General features: G+C 34.1%; 1 protein-coding gene across 2 annotated transcripts in view; it reads left to right on the forward strand.

Moving 5' to 3' along the window:
* The window catches only part of LOC149553844 (double-stranded RNA-binding protein 3-like), a 40559-nt gene extending 21681 nt beyond the window's left edge, over positions 1-18878 (forward strand). For both annotated transcript variants that reach the window (XM_089789195.1, XM_089789194.1), the window contains one exon: positions 17683-18878. In XM_089789195.1, coding sequence (XP_089645321.1) covers positions 17683-18545 — 863 coding nt within the window. In that variant the 3' untranslated portion in view covers positions 18546-18878. The remainder of the gene's footprint in view (positions 1-17682) is intronic.
* Positions 18879-21333: the final 2455 nt, after the last annotated feature.

A 21333-nucleotide genomic window follows, 5' to 3' on the forward strand; every position in this document is an offset into this window, starting at 1 on the left:
GTTTCTAGTTTAGAATGTTTCTATTCTTCAATTAGCTATAGATATCTGTTAGTTTTCTCTTAGCTAGAATAGAAAGTTTCTGTTTTTTACGATTGTTTCCTAAAGAAACATCGTTCAGTCTCTTGTATAAATTGATCTCTTGGTCACTATTAATAACAATCAAATATTTTCCAATTACTTCTTAATATGGTTCCTAAGGAAACACCGTTCAGTCTCTTGTATAAATTGATCTCTTGATCACCATTAATAACAATCGAATATTTTCCAATTACATCGTCATATGGTTCCTAAGGAAACATCGTTCAGTCCCTTGTATAAATTGATCTCTTGATCACTATTGATAACAATCAAATATTGTCCAATTACTTCGTAATATGGTGTCAAAGCCAACACTCTAAATTTTTTTGAAAATAATTATAATTTCATGGTTGAAATTATCTGCTTTTTATTTTTGAAATTATTTACATACATATTTGCTTCCAACTCTCTATAATCCGACTAGGGTTTCTGTTCTGAGAGATCTAAATCTGCCGACTTCTAGTTTGGTTCTGCAACCCATTCTGTCTAGATCCGTCTGTTTTGTTTTTGCACATTTCTGTCATTTTTTGTGGTTTTTCTGTAGTAGGGCCGTTTTTGTTCAAAACCCTAGTTTTCGGGTTCAAATTTTTTTCTAAGTCTAGATTCTTGGTGGGTTTTTCAAGAGCTCAATTGGGTTGTTGTTAGATTTTTTGGGGTGCCTCAATTTTCATGCCTCAATTTTTGAGCCAGCCGCCCCAAAAACTGACAACATATTCGTTTTGGGTTTTTTGAGCTCTCTTCTGGGTCACCTTTCAAATTTTCTGGGTCTCTACTCTTTAAGGGTTGCATGCGCTGCTTTACCATGCAAAGTCTCGTGTTTTGCCTCCCTTAAAGATTCTTGTGGGTTTTCATAATTTTTTCCCTAAAAAAAAAATTTCTAATGGGTTTTCAGATTTTTTCCCTATATATTTTTTATGGGTTTCTATAAATTTTCCCTTAAAAATTTCTGATTCGAAGTTGTGGGATTCCTTTGTGGGTTTGTAATTTTTCTTCAAAAATTATCTGTTGGGTTTTATAGTTTTTGCTAAAAAACAAAGCTTTGATTGTTAGATTTTGATTGATTTTTTACCTCAAAAATCATGTTGGGTTTTGATTGATTTTTCACCTGAAAATTCATGTTGGGTTTTGATTGATTTTCACCTTTAAAATCATGTTAAGTTTTCATTGATTTTTCACCTCAAAAATCATGTTGGGTTTTTTCTATTTTCTCCTAAAAATTATGACTTTTTGCGGTTTGTTTTGGAGCATTATGCTCATTTGCAAAGTGCTGGGCATTATCCTAAGTACCATCAATAGTCTTCTCAGTAGACATCCTCTATCCAGATTCAGAAGGCTTCTGAGAAGAAAAAACATTCATTGCAACTATTGCCACAAGTTTGGGCACATGAAGGTTGAATGTCGGAAGCGCTTAGTTGCCATATCTAAGAAATCTGGTTTGCCGCTCACAGCGAATAGTGTGGAGCACCTCGAGCAGACATAATTTGCCTTTTATGCTTTTTGACAGCTTCGTGCTCTAGATAGATTAATCATTAAGGGAGGGTATTATGATAATAGATAGTTTCTATTATCTTTGTTTAGTATTTAATGGTTATCAATTGTAATCTTCTGTAAATATTAGAATGTTTCTAATATTTAAGTTTTTGTTTCTAGAATAGAATTTTTCTAATATTTAGGTTTTTGTTTCTAGAATAGAATGTTTCTATTCTTTAGTTAGTTGTAGATATTTATTAGTTTTCTCTTAGCTAGAATAGAAATTTTCTATTCTTTACGATCATTTCCTAAGGAAACATCGTTTAGTCTCTTGTATAAATTGATCTCTTGATCACTATTAATAACAAGCAAATATTTTCGAATTACTTTATAATAACCTCAAGGTTCCTTCTTATTGTCGACTTGCACTCAGTTATAATGATGTGTCAGTTGTTACAAAGGGATTTATGCTATTCATTCAATGGATATCAACTTGACTTTAGCTCCTTTAGATCAATAAACTTCCAACGAAATAGCTTGCAAGGGATATAAAATCTATCTAACTCTAATTTTAAGAATGCGAGACAATGTTGATGATGGGGTGAGCATCTAACCAATCCTTGCTTGATCGTATCAAATAGGATAGAAGGGTGCTAGCCTTTAAAGATGCAAGAATGATTTTCACATTGTCAATATTTATCCAAATACCCTATGAAGGCACATTCTAAATGAATATCTCCAATATAAGTTAAAGACTTGCAATTTAGGCCCAGACTAACCTTGCATTATTACTTACAATCAACAAGTACCAAAAGGTATGAAAACTAGCTCCACCACTAATCACCATTCAACAATATCTTCCCTCCATCTACTTCTATTTAACATGAAATGAAATCCTAATCTAAGTGAGTGATGCAAAGAACCATGCAATGTTCCAAAATGATCATGTATATCCACCATGTAAGCACAACAATGAATAGAGAACAATCTTGGTAGTACTTTGGCAACAATCTCTAACATAACTCCCTTACAAATTATGTGACCAAGCCTTTATATAGGGGTTCAATTACAATGAATGACCAAGATCAATTTGAAATTAATGGCCAAGATTAAACCACAACGCCCAAATTAGGATTTCTATAAGCATAGCTATAAATACTAAATGCCCACCCAATTACAACTAATCACCACCATGTGGCCAATTAGAATATTCCCTTGCCTTAATGGGCCAATAAGAAAATAGATAAGGTTTAGCCACCAGATAAGATGCACCAACAAAGGGCAAATAAAAAATTCCCAATGTTTTGTAGGCCAATAGGGACAAAGGTTTGGTAGAAGCTTGTCAAAGAAGAAACTTTTAGACAAACCCAACAGTTTACATGGTTATGGGAGACTCGTCTCCCCCGAAAAATCGCGTCTTGGAGACCGAGATGCATCCGAGAGGCTTTTCATGTCTCTGGAGACCTCAAAAAAGGTAGGAGACTTCATGACGAAGTCTCCTGAAGTCTTCCAATCTCCTAATCCAAAAATTGAAGTCTCTCCGAAGTCTCCTGATTAAATATAAATGTAAAATATAATATTAAATAATTTTATATATTTTAGCCCTAATTTTAATGTTTTTAATGCAAAAATTAAGACCAATGAGATACAATATTGTGATTATGTGAGTTTTGAAATATTTGACTCTATATTAATGTGACATTACTATTATTATTTACTTTAGTCTTTTAGTTTTACAATATTACTATTTTCAGATTTTGTATTTAGTATTAGACTCTTTAAACTACAAATTTTTTTTTTGCCGTCTCCAAGTCCTTGTCTCCTATTTTTGAAAAATTGTTGTACCGGTACTAGTACCAGTACTAGGGACCTCTCTCGATGACCTTGCCATTTAATGAACCAATAAGATGAGACCACTTGTATTTACACCAAGCCATCTCTATGTGTTACATTCCAATTTTTAACCTAATTTGAAATATAGCCGTTGAGGTTCGCATGAAGCCAGTTCGCAGTGTAATTTGTTATAATCTGGCGAAATGGTAAGATAGTTAGTCATTATGATTTAAAGTGAAGATGACATGTTAGTTGATTGTTAATCACGAATTCATGGAATTGAGATGAAGGTTAACTGTAATGATTATTTATGATTAAATAATTTATAATTTAATTACAGAGAAATTCCTTGCAGGAAGCATGTCGAAGGGGTGGAAGCATTGTCAGAAAAGAATTAGGTAGGAGCATCACCATCATTGGGCAGATGGGTAGAAGATCTAGCGACTTGAAACAGGATACATCTCTGGAACTGCATGAGTTATTAATAATTAATTTAATTAAAATAATTGAGTTAAAATATAAACATATCTCAAAGGATTTTAATATATCTTTCATCATATTATTTTAATTAATATTTATAAACATTCATATTTATAAATAATTTGGCACCATTATAATTTAATAATTAATAAAGTAATGTTGCTTGTACATATAAGATTTTAATAACGTTCAAATTATAATAACATTTCAATTATTATAATTCTCGAATTATAACTTTCCAACTATATTCTTTCCAATTTAATATTCTTTGCTTTTTAACAATAACACTTGGCATGGAGATCGATTTGAATTGTATAATTATTTTCAACTTTATTTTTCTTTTTAAAAATTCAATTTGTTTTGCATTCGAAGTTTTCTTGTAACGGATGGAAGCCATAGAGTCGGCTCTTTATTATTTATTAGACCCCTGTAATCGTTTGGAAGGGGCAATCATTTTCTTTCAGTTATTCAAACCATTGCCGCGGGTAATCCTATAAACAGAGCTCAAGAACTCGAGATTATATTTGTCGAAAACATTCTTATCATTTGCCGCGGATCACAGATATGAAAGCAAGGATTTGCTCAAGATGCAAGCCTTCCATAATCACTAAAGGAGTCACGTAAGGCTGATGTCATGCCCTGTTTCACTTCCTTTATTTGCCAAGTCAAACCAAGATTCTTTAAAAGCTCTAAGTCCGCTGGTCCAGTTTAACTCTTTTCTATTTTATTTTTATTGCAACAGCAGTAAGAAAATTGTGAAACCGTTTCCATAAGTTTCATTTAAGTGCAAAGAATGTTAGGTAGGGAATATATGCATATACATAGTTGTATTTTGCTTCATATATTGGAAACCATGCTATGTAATCAGACAAATAAGTTTGAATCCAAATACTTCCAATTATATAACATAATCTTATTCATTTTGCTATGTTGATTGTAAGCTTGTTGATTTATATGTAACCGAATATGTGAAATGATAAAATAGAAATTCTTTAAATAAATATGCAACTCAAGGCATAGATGTTATCATTCCAAATGGAATCAATCTCATCCTGATACATATAAATATATTTCACTGAGAATGAGATATTGAAACTAGAACACCAAGGAATTCACCAGGCGAAGACACCAGTATGTGAAGAAGAAGGTGTAAAGTATCATTGTGATCTTTAATTTGATAACACCTAGGAATCACCGGCTTGGAGGCCTGAATAAGGTGAGAAGGTGAAGAGAACCGGCAAAATGAGATTGACATCAGTATTCATAAAAATAATACATAAAACATTGTTGTAGCTCATGCATGTTTCACTCATGAAGAATGTTGTCAATTTTGAGATCTTTAATGAAACATAATCATGTAGCCACAGAGGGAGAAAATGTTGGATGCATGTAATCTTCTTGTATAATGGACAAAACCAGTTGTTTTGAGGATTCCAAACACCTGGGACTTGCTTGGTTGTGTAGCCAAGAAAATGGGTGATGAGGTGAGAGAAAGGAAATTTGCAGCAACATGAAACATTAATCAGTTATGACATTTCATTGTTATCAATTTAATATGAATTAATTAATAGTTCATGCATAATCCTGTGACTGTAATCTCCTGCTGCCAAGTCGTATGGTGAGTTAATTACCAGGAAGCCCAGTGGATGGCAAGATGTCCCCTGTCTGTTTCGGGTAGGGAGGGCCTTTCTCATTAGAGATCGTGAGGGGATAAGATTTGGTCCAAAGTTAGGTGGTCAAGCCCCTAGCAATGTTTCACCTCTCCCAAAGATGTCTGTCATGAGTCAGACGGAGAAAAGTTTTATAATCAATTGTTTAACGGAAAACAGGTAATATCACCTTTATTTATGAGGAGGTAAGATTAAATTGTGTTATTTTATTGTTGTTCTTATTTTACACCTAGATATAAGAGATAGAATCATGGATTGCTTTTCATTTATATGAATATCAAATATAAGCATATTTCTAATATTGAGATATTGTCACAGTTTAGTAATTGGAAGGAAAGGAATCTGAAGCCCTAATTGATTGAGAGATTACTGGAATCCTAAATGATGTAGTGGTATTAGAAGCCCTAATTGAATCCGTGGTAGTGGAAGCCCTAATTGAAACAGTGGTTTCGGAAGCCCTAATTGGATCAGTGGTATCAGAAGCCCTAATTGAATTCGTGGTATCGAAAGCCCTAAGTGATAGAGCGGTATCGGAAGCCCTAAATGAACAGATGGTGAATGATGCCCTAATTGACACAATGGTATGTGATGCCCTATTTTAAAATATAGTGGTATTTAATTGTAATTATCATTTGACTTTGAGATTGCAGTTTTTAGATGTTAGTCATCATGTGAAATTGTTATAGTGTATTTGTGGACTAACTCGAGTGGTTGCAGAAGCATCCCTAGTTTGATTTCGAACTCAGTTTTCTGAGGTATGTGGTTTTCAATTTTTGTAGTAATTTCATTTGATGGTATTTCAAGTTTTTAGTTAAGAAATTTTTGTCTAACTAATTTTAATGGTAAATCTTATTCATATGAACATGAATGATATAACTGTCTTCTTAAGAAACAAATTAGAAACTATATATCTTTGAGTCTGTTAGATGTTAATTTAGACCCGGGAAAATCGAATGTTACACTATGAATTTTCTTTTCTATATCCCATTTCTCACTTGTCAGATTCAATGAATTTAGACACTATGATGAATTTCTTCCATTAGAACACTTGGCACATTCTTATTGGTTGAGGATATGGCTGCCACCTCATCATTTCTTAACTTGCAAGGAAAACCACCACTTGTAATTAATTGTGAAATTTTAAATGATAATTTCAACATATCTAGTTAGTAAGACTTAGAAAATCATCACATACTTGCTATATTAATTTTCAAAATTTAATTGGGTAATGCAAATTGAAATGTCCTCTCTCATTTTCAAATTGATTTGCAACCAGTAATAATCAACATCATTTAAACCAAAATAACATTCTCCATGTTTAAAATTGATACTATTTATTAAAATTTGACAACTCTTTGATTAAATCAATATGAATTGGCTCCCCTTTGTCTGAAATTGATTGAGGACCTTGAAATAATTCATTCAATGCATGGCCCATTTACAACTCCAAGTTGATTGGAAAATATTTAATTTATTGCCATTTACGATTTATTTTCCATTAATTTCAATTGCCCATTTGTTAAAATTGATGCCATTTGTATGAATTAATTAATTGATATTCAAACTCCGTTCATTTTATGCAAAATTGAGGTAAATTTATTCTCTTCTGAAATTAAAATGGTTTTTCATTTTGTAAAATCAATGCAAATTATGTCATATTATATTTGAAATTAATTTTCAACCCAATTAACACCATTAAAATTGATCTGCCCTTTGGTTAATTCATTGAAATTGAGTTGCTTCCTTCTTTGAATAAGACTTAATTCCTTCCTTCTGCATTATCCTTTTCTTTCTTTATCCAACTTGAGATGAAGAGATGCTTCCACTACCCCAACTTGATATGAAGAAGTGCGTACTCCACCCCAACTTAGACATCGTTGGTGCAAGATTTTACTCCAATCTTCAGACTTAGCCAAATTTTCAATTTTTTGGCACCCAGCAAAACATTGCCATTTTGGCCAAATTTTCAATTTTTTGGCACCCAGCAAAACATTGCCATTTTGGTCAACTTTCATGTTTGATGTTCTAAGAAGGCTTGCAAAACTCTGAATTGTTGCCAAACTTGCTCTACCACCTAATCCTATCAACAAAAGAGGGGGTCCCCATTTGCAATGGGGCGATGGTGTTTAAACCTCACAACAAGAAATGTCGACAGTGGAATATGTGCTCGCTTATTTATTAGTGGGAGAGAAAGTTACATAGTTGTAAAATGTAATTTAATTATAACCATTTGTAATTCATTACAACATTATAAACATTGATATTCTTTGTGGTACTTGAAAACAATTTGAAGATGGGTAGTAGTCTATATGAGCTTTTGAAGATGCAAGGCTTCAAAACATGGCTATTTTGCGATAGGAAGAGATGACATCAAGAGGAACTTGAAGACTGTTAAGAATAGGACTCTTGCTTCCTTAGACTGCTGGTCTCACGAATGTCTTTAAATTCCTTCATTTATTCACACCTTATGTCTAATAGTGGAGTATTATGGCCTTAGGACACTTGCCGAGGAAGAGGATCTTTATTCCTTTGTTCTCTATTTATATGTGAAGGCAGTGAGCCCTTATGTGTAAATATATATTGTTTCTCCAAGTTGATTGTATCAGAATGAAGGAGAGTGCAAAATACATGGCTGGTCAGACATTCACACAATCTAACAAGTGATAGTCCCAAGCTTGTTGGGTCCTTGGTTTCGTCAATTCCATCCTCATAATGGGAAGATAAATATTGCCAATAGAAGCTAGGTTTTTTATTATTTTTCAACTAGGGAGCGTGTCTGCTAATGAAGAGAAGGCTCAGTGATTTAATTTCTTTCCCTTTAGGGGATGTGTAACAAGCTATTTGTCCTAACCTTAACAACAATTAATAAAACAATGATTTTGTTACTTTCCATGTTCACATTCATGAAAGATAGTTATAACAGTTACATTATACATAATGAAAGAGATTAACGGTTATAACAAATTAACTGAATTCTAGATAATTGCTTTTATGAAGGAAAGATTAATTTCATTACTTAATTAACTGCTTGAAAACATAAAAAAAATTAACAACTAACTAAACATATTTCAATCGAACTCGAAAAATATACATAAGAAAATACCCGATAAATGAAGGAGCCATAGGTGTAGATCTATTATGTGTTGAGCAAGTCCTGGCACCAGGTGGAGAGCATAAGCATTATCAGAGGCTTAACCTCCCAAATACGACCCTTAGTAATTCCCACACAATCTCAACTGAGAAAGGTCCTCCTTGCACGGGAACACCCCTGTCCTGCCACTGAGCATCTTGGTGTTAGAGTCTCAACTTCACAGTCGGCTAGGCAGTGAACTCCTTTCAACAACCTATCCATCCGATTACAAGCTATCCAGACCTCTAGTGATCATAGCAGCATTATGAGCCACTAACCTACCTTGGCCAGGGATTTACAAGGACACTATGTGCCTGATCACTCACTGCCCAAGCCTTTGACCACCATGAGTTGACTCAATTTAACATGTTTGCTTATATTCATTTACTGTTTAGTTTTGTACTGATACTCCACTCTTTTGTCCTGTAGGTTATTTTTCAAGTCAATGTTATCAGCGTACACCCTTCATCTCAACCTTGCTGATCATCCTTGATGAATCTCGGTGTCTTTCATGATTCTTGTTTAAACTTTGTTAATTTCAGATAAGAATTCTCTGCCCAACCTGGGCTTATAACATATATATATATATATGAAAAAGTTCTTGGCATTTCATAAACAATATCATTAACTCTCTGATGATGCCTCATCTTATCTTAGAGGCATATGGATTATACCCATGTGTAAAAATTGCATAGAGTTGACATTCTTGCCCAAGTGTTTTAAGTTCTGGAAAGAAAATCATTATAATCTACAACAGATATATCGGACCGATTGCATCTACATAAGCAATTAAAATTGTTTACTTTAACTTATGTAAACAAATCATTCAAACACAGATCCTAGTCTGCCCAGCTCCATTCATAATGTAAAGAAAATAATTCATTCTTTCTACTAGCTTAAATCTTAGAGTTTTCAATCATAATAAATGGAAAAAAAAGAAATGTAGATAGACACATGGCTTGTAAACCAGAGGTATGTCACCTCCTTCTGTTAGAAACTTGCAAATGCCTAGCATGACTCCTTGACTATATTTGTCAATCTTCCAGCAATGGCTATGATCGTTGGTAATAGATGAGATAGAAGGAAGCTTGGAAGGACTTATTGTTGCTGGAGGAATATATCGTAGGTATAGAAAAAGATAGAGAGTTGAGATGGCAGGCTGCTGCTCCAAAAAGAAAGAAATGGCATGAAGAAAAACTAATTGCAGATATGAAAATGGCTTACTGATCTTTTGCATGCCTTAAGCATGCTTATTTCCCCAAGTTATATCTCTGGAATGGAGTTACAAGCAAGATAACTAAAAGGTGGCGAATCTAAGTTACATTTCTTGATTTGAATATTCGAAGACACAAATAAAAGGCGATGGAAACTAATATTAAAAGGGCCAATGGGAATAATAATAAAAACATTGGCATAAGATGGATATAATAAATTGCTTCTAATGCTTTAGTATAATGACACCATCTATATCTACATATATTTGTATATGTATGTATGCATATACATACGTATATGTAGTATTCTAAATATATGTATTTTGTAGTATTCTAAATATATGTATTTTTGTGTATATGTCATATTTGAAGTAAACACATACATTCATGTACTCACATTTGAATATACATATATATGTATGTACATGTACAAGTACATGGAAGTACCATGGTATCATTATACTAGAACATGTCTGACATAATGTGGAAGCCTTGAAGTCTCCTTTTATCATAAAGTTAACAATTGTTCTTAGTTGTTCGTTTCATTATCTTATTTGTGTCAACCCAATTAGCTAATGGTGATCACTTGGTATACTCTTGCTTGCCTAGTCTGTTTTCTTTTGGCCATGGTGGTTTAGGACACACACATGTTTGCTCAATGGTAGGTTGGTGCCCTCATGCCCATTTTCCGCTCTGACAATGCTTCCTCCCCACTTCGTTGCATTCCTGCAAAAGGGAAATTTACCAAGGTAATAACATATTCCAAATCATTTAATCAAAATCAGATAATCAGTTAGCTAAACCATTTTCCATTTATGTATTATCATAATGATAAACAATATTTCTAATTCTCATGAATCATAACGAATAACCAACACTTACAATTCACATGAAACCGTAGCGAATAACTAATTTAACCATTCAACTCAATGACTATATAGAATTATTTTAAATTAAGCAAAATGTGGGGTGTAATAGGATGTTCCTTTGAGTTTGGTTGAAGAGTTCCCAAAACTATAAACTGACAAAAGGAAGGTGGGATTGGCAACAAAGCTCTGGTCTATAGATGTTGGGAAAGAGTCCCTCTTGAACAATTAATTCATTCGAAAATATATGTTTGGTATAATATTGCTGATCCATTTATATTTGGTGGAAGAAGTTTTTTTTTTAATTACTTTAGTTTTTGTGTAAATTAGTGGGGAGGAGACTTTTATGAAGAATTAATTCAATGGAGTAAAATTGTTTGGTGCAATATTGATGATACCTCTGTCTTTTCTGGAGAAAGGTTTTTAACTAATTCAATTTTGTATTGCTGGGGATTGTGATTTTGAGTGGAAAAATGGTACTTGGTTTTATGGAGGCATGGTGTTTTTGGTGTCATTTGACCCCTTTTCTTGATTCAGCATTTGCGCCTATTACAATAGTTCTGGTGTAGGTTTGTATGTAACTTTCTACAAACTTTTGTAGGTTATGAGAAATCCTAGCTTGGTTAAGCGGTTGGTAGAATAAAGTCGGTGATTTGATAAGATTTTCTAAAGAGATTGTGGATTTATCTGAGCCTATTTACTGTTTTATTTAAGATCTTAGCTTCTCATGCTTCCTGGATTCAATTGACTTTATTATCAAGGGTCTTCCATTTAGACGCTTCCAGTGAAATCGAGGCACAAGTTGCTATTTTGTCCCTCTAATAGTCCTTTAGGTTCTTGCACTGTTTGGTTGCAGAATTTAACTTAGAAAGCTAGCCAGTCTGGATACATATTTTGCTAGGTGAAACAATGGGAGGTTTTGTAGTGACTGTCTTCCCCTTCCTTTAGTTAAGATGGCACTTGGCATGAGAGAAGTACCTTGATGATTGATTGCACGGATCAGAATGAAGTCTCAAGTCTTGTGGCAAGTGGAGCTCATTTATTTAAGGAGTCTGAGGGAGTTGAGTTGCAGGATCAAAGAGTTCTGGAGGATTTGAAGGTTGCAGCATCTCAAGAGGAAGGGGAAGATCATTTTGCTTGTGTGGATATTCTAATTATCTCTCTATTGGGAACCAAGAAGACCAAAGCTAAGCGTGGGTCCATAGTTATGTGTAATGGGAATAAGTCAAAAGGAAAAAAAGATTGTGAGCTAATGCCATGAACACAACTAGTGGAAACCAAGAAGACCAAAGCTAACTGTGGGTCCATAGTTATATGTAATGGAAGTCAAAAGAACCAAAGATTGTGAGCTCATGAACACAACTAGTGAAGGTTCTAAATGAACTATAGAGTCTCTTGGATCCCAAAAGGGAATGGGGATGCTCTTAGTACATGGATGACATGCAGTACCTCTTTAATAAGGCATTGTTAGGGGTTTGTGTTGGTTTCCTTCCAGGCATTTGTTTAGTTGTAATTTGTAGTTCAAGCAAATTTTGAACAAGGTGACTAATGGCATAATGTTCAATAAACATTATTCTCTTAACATTGCATTAATCACACTACAACTGAAACCTCAAAACGCAAAAGCATACACAGATAATTACACCTTAAAATTAGCCTTCCGTTTTCTTTGAAAAACTTACAAGTTAACCTCCACATATGATACAACTCAATTACATTGAAATGCTTTGTACTCAGTATGTTACAATCCTATCTTGCTCCAAATTTTATACCAATTTAGCTAAAATTGATCTTCCAAATAGTCAGTTTTTTTTAGCAAAAGCATCCTTCTAAGAATGAGATGGAAGATATTTCTAATCTACTCTTTAATTAGAGTTATGTAGCTAAATAAAAGACTTACATACTAAACATGTGCAAAAGTTACTAACCAAGCTAAAAACTCAAACCTCCTCTTAGCGAGGAAGGATTCTGCACCAATCCATCAGCTACCGGTTGATCTATTGCTTTTTGAAAATTGGAAGGCTCTATGATGCTGCTCATCAATGATATGTAGTTCGGAAACTTCTTCAGAGGCCCGCCTTCTTTGAATGTGGTCCTAAGACCCTCAATGTTCTCTTGAGCATCCCTCAATGTCTGTACGAACCATCAAGGTCTTCTGATAGAACTAGATCTCATTTTAAAGTTATTGTCCTGAATTAAGGCACTGGTGTCTTTGAAGGCCCGGGACCAAACTTTGGAGTTTCTTTCTTCTCATCTTCTATCATTGGAAACTCTCATGATCTTTCCTAGATGCAAAGTTCTTATCAAACTTAACATCTTTACTGACTACAACTTTTCTGTACTACATAATAAAGATCCTGTAGACCTTTGAAGTCTCACTATGGTCCACAAATAAACCCTTCCTGTTGCAATGCTCAAATTTGATGCTTTGCTCTACAGGTATATGGATCTTAGCTAATTAACCCAAGATACACAAATGTGTCACCTTTGGCATTGCATTATTTAATGCCTCATATGGTGTCTTGTCCCACAAAATCTTATAAGAACACCTGTTCTAAATATACCCGGTTGTAAGACACACCTAAATCATGAATCATGGCCTTAGCGACCCCTATAATGAATTGATTCTTTCACTCTGCAACCCCATTTTATTTTGCAACCCCATTTTATTTTGGATTGTATAGAATATAAACTCCCTTGTTATCCCTGCACTCCTGCAGAAGATATCAAACTCTTTGGTGGTATACTCTTTCCCTTATTTAAGATGTTGATCGTCTTCCCTATCTGATTTTCCACTAGATCTTTGAACTCTTGAAACTAATTTAATACCTCGCCCTTAGTCTTTGAGAAGTAGATCCATGTCTTGAAAGAGAAGTCATCAGTGAAGGAAATGTAACATTTGCTTCCCATAATTATTCTACTAACAGGAATCCACATAAATTTGAATGTACTAAGTCTAGAATTTCCTTATACCTATTCTGGCTGATTGGGAAAGAAGGCTTGACATGCTTACCAGGTGTTCGTTCTCTATATATTCCCTACTGAAACTTCAAAATGCAGAAGTATTCTCAGATCAATCTTTATTCCTTCTTGAAACTTAGAAGGCAACCTCCACAACTGAAACAACTCACAGTTGCAGGGAAATTCACTTTACTTGGTATGTTACAATCTTTTTATCTTGCACCTATCTTTCTGCTAATCTAGCTAAAAATCCATCTTCTGAAAAATTGGCTCTACTTACAAAAGCATTGTAGGGGATAATAAAGCAATAATATGTTCAAAGATAGATAGTTTTGGGTTTGGGTAGTTAGGTAGCGAGGGGATGTGTCGGTTGGTCTCCCTAACCAACTGACCTCTATTTAAGAACATTGGAACATGGATGATGTACTGGTTGTTTTTGGTAATCAATAAAGAATACTGGTTTCCCTCGCCAATATTGGTTTGCTTATCATTGGTAGTAAATGTTTATGTTGATACTGGTAAAGTGAATACATGTTTTAATATTCTGTCTGGTAACCATTCTACAAGCATCCTTGTCACCTATAAGTTCTGTCACAAGGTTTGCCATATTTTCAACTTGAGGTTCAAATTTTGGTGAATTTATAAAACCCACATGAAATTCGTAAAAATTTGCGGTCAATTTCATATGGAAAACAGGCAAGGTTTTTAAATAAAAATACATGTTCAAAAAACATTTGTATGCCAGGGTTTTAGATTTTTTCTATTAAATATACCTGATCCGGGTGTAAAAGATGGCCACACGGTCCCACACCACAATAATGTTGATGTCAAGCAGAAAGGAGCAACCCTACAAGATTTTGAAGACAAGTTGTGAGCCAAGGTGAGGAGTTGGGAGTAGTGGTGTTCAGTGAACCTTTTGATACAGCTTCATGTCAATTTGCAAAAGTGCAGGGCAATTCCACCTTTCATTTCATTTTTTTAAATTTAGATGTTTCTATCTGTTATGTTGTTTTATCAAATTTATAATTTATAATTGATTTTTATTAAAAATCTTCATATTAAATATATTTATCTATTTCATATAATTCTACATTATTTAATTGTTCTATTTTTAAGTTAACAAAAAAAATTAAAACTGAAATATTTTAGAATGCTTGATTTAGATATTTAATTATTAATATATAAAATTTAAATTACATTTTCAAATAAAATAAAATAAATGTAATACTACTTGTTTTGATAAATTTGTGGATATATTAGTTATATTTGAAAAAGATCAAATTTATATAAAACAAATGTTATGACAATTTTTTTTTTTCTCAAATATTTCCTCCCAATTTCATTCCGTATTTCATTGCCACTGAACATGAAGTTGAAACTTGTGACATAGCTTATAAGGATGAGATGGAAATTAGCTTAAATGTTTGGCTGACTTTCCATTATCACTCCAAAAGTGAAATGCAAAATAGAATAATGTGCATCACTTGATCTTTTTCTCGCACATGCACACTGGGCTTGTGCCGAAGTTCCTGTCGGAGAAAAACTCAACAATAACAGGATGATTCTTCGTACTTAGCTTTTTAGGATTTTGGGCACCTTTGCAAGGTTGAGTTTCGTTCCTTCCTGTGTATTTTTATTTATTCGGAAGAGTGGTCCAATAGATGCTCACTTACAGATTAAAATTTTAAAAGGGGAGAAATTTAATTATGTCAAAAGTAAACATAATTATATAATCAAAATAACTAAAATCAAAATTTTAAGTTAATAATAATAAAAGATATATTTAAAAAAAAAAGTTAAGACATGAAATTATAGATGGCCAATTTAAAATTTAAAATAACAAAAATTAACATCCTAAATAGTAAGATAAATTCTATGACATCCATTTTAGAATGGTTTAAATTTTGGGCTTTTTCCATGCCTTGTCTGCAGAATGGATACCCTTTGCAGGGAGTTTTAGTCACTTCACTTGCTCAGGAAGTTCTTGGTTTTTGGAATCCACCATTGACTTAAGGGTTTCCTCAGAATTTTTTCACCCTGTAGTCTGTTCCCCGAGGGCATGGAACTTTGCAAGATGTTAAAAAGTTAGGCTTTAAAATCCAACTTCTGATCAGAATGATGTGTGCTTGGAGAAGGACATATTTTGGAGAGGCAAGTTAATATCCATTTTAACTTGTATCTTTAGATCTAATGTTTTGGATTGGGTGGCTATTACAGTGTCAATGGATTCCCCTTTTGAATTCTATACTTTATTTGTTTGAACTTTGAACAGACTATCATTCCAACTCTGGATTGAAGTGCCATGTTCAATATCTTATGTACAAGCTAGTAGTCTAGAAGAGTCTTGAGCCATTAGTGAACACTAAATTATGGTCTTCCTTAGAGGCAAAAGTTGCTAAAATGGATCTTTATTGAAGATCTACTTTAATCACATTCCAACTCTGGGTTGAAATGTCATGTTCAATATCTTATTTACAAGCTAGCATTCTAAAAGAACCTTGGTCTATCAGTGAATACTAAATCATGGTCTTCCTTAGAGGCTAAAATTGCCAAAATGGATCCTTATTGAAGATCTACTTTAATCTTAATCTGCTCTACTATTTGGCTTTACCCACAACTGATGGCAAGTTCCATTTAATTTAGCTTACAAATTAGTGCAGCTACCTTAAATCTTGTGATGTCATAATCAATCATGCAGAATTCCAAATCTATAACTGAATAGGATTTTCTAATGCTGCATGAAGATATCAATTGATTCTATCTGAAGGAAACCTTACCTTTCAGATTTCTTTGGCCTTATCCGAACCACAAACAAGCCACAATTTTGTGTTTTTGGTCCAATATCAACATTTATCAGGTTCAAATTTGAAAGCTGATTCACCTAGGCTACTGTGATAGTCTTTTACTAACAGATCTGCTGATGATCAAATACTTCTTCAAATGGGTGGGATCATCTGCTTTGCATGAATTTCTGGATTATGCAGCATTGCACAATATTTTATTTGTGGTAGATATGGCTTGCTCTTTTTCAGTCCTTAAACATTTAGAGATCCTTGTGCTCTTTGTAGTGAGGCATGTGATGTTTTCTGAAGTGGTCTGTCTCATTAAGGTTCAGTTTCCTTTAAATTGCTTGATTTGGATTATACAGATTTGCAGACTTTTGTCTGATCTATTTATAGATGATTCTGGAAAATTATCAGCGATTACATAGATGTTAGTTGCCTCATTCTTGACTGCACATATTTTTGATAAATGTTCCTATGATGGAATTGTTGGAGGATTAGGTGAACTCACTTAACTTCTAGGATTAGAGGGAATAATGATTTTGTCACACATATATTCTGTCTAAATTTGATTGAATTCTGGAAATTTGATTTGATTTGCTTAATAGAATCTGTACTCTCAACTGTTCAAAGTTAAATCAACTAAATAGGATGGGTTTTGCATATTTTTTTCCAGTTTCCTTCTATTTTTGAAAAGTAGAGACAAAATATAAAATTACAGTGTGTTTTACTCTAGAAGCTGCTCCTGTATTAGTCCAAATGCATTTATTTTTTCACCAATCTGAAAAACAAATTTCTTTTTACATTTACCTGATGTTTGACTTTGTATGGAACCAATAATTGATTGGACTGTATTTCTCACTCTCAGCTTATCCCTCCCTTAGTCACTTCAGCACTATCTATACTCCACCAATCATTATCATATTTTCACTAAGTTTCATGTAATGATTGGCACAATGTTAGTTGTTGGAAACGCTTTAATTGAGCTTCTATCTCTCATTTGTACAGCCTTGTCCCTGTTATTTGGTTTAGATGAAATCACGGGATCCATGGGTGACTCTGTTTAAAAGATCAAAACTGGAATACTAAATCTAGCATTTCTTAATCTAATTTAATAGGCAGATCTTTCATGTCTGTGTACCTATTTATATTGTAATGGATTTAGAAAAATGTCTGTCATGATGTTTCCTTTTGCAGTTGGAAGTCAAGCTGGCTCAACATCACGAAGTTCCGAAAACGAAGGAAGTGATGAACAAGAGCAGAATGCGATAGCTCGTATTTTAACGGCTAGGCACATGGAAGAACAGTGTAGAATTGTTTCTCATAGCCATGTACAGCGAGTTCCATCAAACACAACTAGAATCAGAGTCGGCCCCAACTGCAATGGTTTGGGACAACCTGTTTGTGATATGAATTCCCCCTATAATACAAAGGCCTGGGTTGCAGTTGAATTCAATGGTGATGCCAGTCAACCTCAAAGGTTTGTTGCTACACAGCATAATCCTTCAAGATGCAGGCCGTTTTATCTTCCATACACACTGCATGATGGTCAAACTTCAGTGGCTGGTTGCGGACAATCGCTTGAGCTTGTACCTTCAAACAGGTTAATTCCTAGCAATTCAAGGAAATTATTTCCAGTGCAGCTTGGTAATACTCATATGGTTTCTCAGAGCAGACAAGATGTCCCTCTTACATTGGATGAACACCAGCGAGATGAAGAAGAATGGTTTAGAAGCTCAGGTTTAAGTATGATGTTGAGGCCTGGAGCAATTCGACCAAGTATCCCAGTTCGGCCGACATCTACAAATACACTATACAACCCTTCTAGTTGGTCTCCTTCTGCACAATGGTTGAACATGCAGCCTACATCTGCTGTCATTGCACGTCCTTATGGTCCACCAATTTCTTTAGCACCTCCTGTTAGAGTTCGTTCTGCAGTTGCTGTTAGTTCTGCACCACCTCGGGTATCTAGGTCAGAGGAACATCAAAACAAATCCACCGAGGAACAAGCTGCAACATGTCAAGTTTTAAACGAGATGAAATCTTTGAAACTGGAGTAGCACTCATGATTGTCAGTACGGCTTAGCCAGATTTATCTTTGGAAGGAGCCTTCCTTTCTTTTCTGCAATTATATTTAAAATGTATTGTTTCTATTTGTTATATGTATCATGTAGCGTGTTTTGTCATATTTATCTTTTGAGCACTGCTTTCTCTCTTACACTATCGTCATATCCATAAAGGTGGAAGTGTCTGTCTACTTCAATTCAATTTATGTCCGATTATCCATATGCTTGAATCCCTTGTAGCATATCCTTTTTGACATTTAACGTTATTTATAATTTCTTGACTCATTGGATTATTCTAATAAACAGTATATGCAAGACATTTGGGCCTGCTGGATTTTTATTATTTGCCTGCTACAGAGGCTGCTGCACTGAAAAACTTCGACAACTTTGTTTAGAGGGAGAGTATGCTTTTACTCTTTCAGAGGATTTTTTTTGGATCTAAACGGTTATTTGGAATTAAATAAAAGCAATTTACCTCTTACAATGGGGCCAATGCGATATGTTTCTTATAGTTTTATCATTCAGCCTTTTTGCTGCATTTGTAAATTCTGGATTGATGATTTCACTCGAACTTGAGATTTTAAATTTGAAACTGCGAGAATAGATACTTCGAGTGTTTTAGCAAATAGTATGCTATTGGACAAAGATACTAACATGTAATATTTAGAGTATGTCGGAATTGAGATTTCCACATTTATAGTTGAGATTACCAAATAAATATGTGTGTCTGAACATTCGGAATATTTGTTTTCTGTATACTTGCTTAGAGGACATATGCATTTGTCGAGATCATATTGTATTTTCTGTAGATGCACTTTTACTGATATTTTTTTCAGATGTTATATTTTTGGTTATAAGATAATTGCTGCTAGTCTTTAATTGTATATACTGAGAGCATTATCCACTTCAGAGAACATGGATATGGACGCTATCTGTTCAAGTCCCTTTTGTACCAACCAATTAAAAGTATGAGTACTTTATGGGATCTGTCAATGATCTGGAAGAACATTAGGAGTGAAGTTATCCATCAAATAATCATAACTTATTTATGATTGTTTTACTAAATAGGTTCAACCATAATTACACCACCCTAGGGGACTGGGGGATGGGGAACGGGGGAAGAAGTTTCTGGGATGGGTACAAAGGGGCCTTAATTTGGGGATGGTGGAGGGACAGTATTGGGCGATTGGGGGTTGTATAAATTATACATATGCTACTTAAAATGCTAGTTACGAAAAGATTTATTGAAATATAGGATATAAAGATATAAAAGAGTAAATACTTGAACATTGCATTGAATTAGAGCATCAAACATTGAACATAAGTAGTCAAATCAGCAAATAGTTAACACTGGGACATCCTCCATCGCCGACGGAGGTGGTGGAATTTGGTGGCACCACTGGGGATGGGGGATTAGAGTCCCCCAAGTCCTTGGTGCGTCCAAGTCCTCGTTGTGTGGGGCAAAAACAAGGGGGATGCGTCCTTGTGTTACAATGGTTTATGGTTTCAACTTAACCTTCTCGCAGAGCCACGAATCGGATCATGGCTGGATGGAAGGCTGCAAGTCTTATAACATAAGAATAATATATTATTGATTTGCCTATACACCTAAGGCTTGAGTTTGTTTCCCATCTAGCATACACCGATCATATTTTATTAGTTTGTGTTTAAAAGTTGGATTTATGTGCTTTGTAGCCATACAATTTTATTTTTGTTAATCTTTGAATATTTATCACTTTTAGCTTGAATTTACATTTTCCATTTTGGCACATACTGTTTGGTTGCAGGCATAGGAATGGAGAATAGGGATCCATTTTGGGAATATGAATGACTTTTTCAATGACTATTTTTTGGAATGGGTATAAGCTCATTTTAGAGGCAAAATAAGAATATGTATTCCTATTCCCTATTCCAACTGACGAACCAAATGGAAAATAGAAAATGTATTCCAAATTTTCTATTTCTATTCTAGCAACCAAACAAGCCCATTATGTATGTTGCAGAGTATGTGTCCGGTTCCGATTCAAATTTTGTTTGTTTTAATCTATAATCTTTATATGAAAGGTAAAATTATTGATTTTTTCCATTTATTCTTCCATAATCCCCATTAATAAAGGTTAACTATTAGGCTTTGACAAAATGACATTATAAGACAATATAGGGTCTTTATTTTGCCAAGTCTTTATGGATTTGTCTCTAAACTAGGTGCATGTAATTGGAATTGAAGAGGAACTTGATATGCCTTTATAGATTGATTGGTATTAATGTTATATTTTTTTACATTGGATTTTATGGATTGTCCCAAAGAGATATCAAGAATGATCATGTCTTTAGACTGTTTGGTATTAATGCTATATTTGTACATTGCGTTTTATTGATTTGTCTTTAAACTTACATTAGTAAGTTTGGACTTATTTTTTGACGTTTTGTGGTTGAAAGTTCGATGCTTCCATGTCGAAAAAAAAGTCACTAGAATTTCATTGAAAGTTCCACACTCCACGACTCTTGATTTATCAACGGGATACTCTGTCAAAAATTATCCCCATCTGTGCAACATGGCGGTGTTAGACTACTAGTTTGAAACATCGAAATATCGATGACATCTAGAGATGATTTGACGGGTTTGTCATATCGTTGATGGCGGGCTACGTCAAAATATTGACTCATGCTAGAGAATATTCGACGGGTTTGTCATGCAGTCAACGACAGGGCGTGTCAAAATATCGACGACGCCTAGAGATGATTCGACGGTCTTCTCAAACCCTTGACGACAGGTTGCGTC

The sequence above is a fragment of the Cupressus sempervirens genome, chromosome 6, assembly GCF_028749045.1.
Source record: "Cupressus sempervirens isolate cs-2001-9-10 chromosome 6, ASM2874904v1, whole genome shotgun sequence".
Taxonomy (NCBI): Eukaryota; Viridiplantae; Streptophyta; class Pinopsida; order Cupressales; family Cupressaceae; genus Cupressus; species Cupressus sempervirens.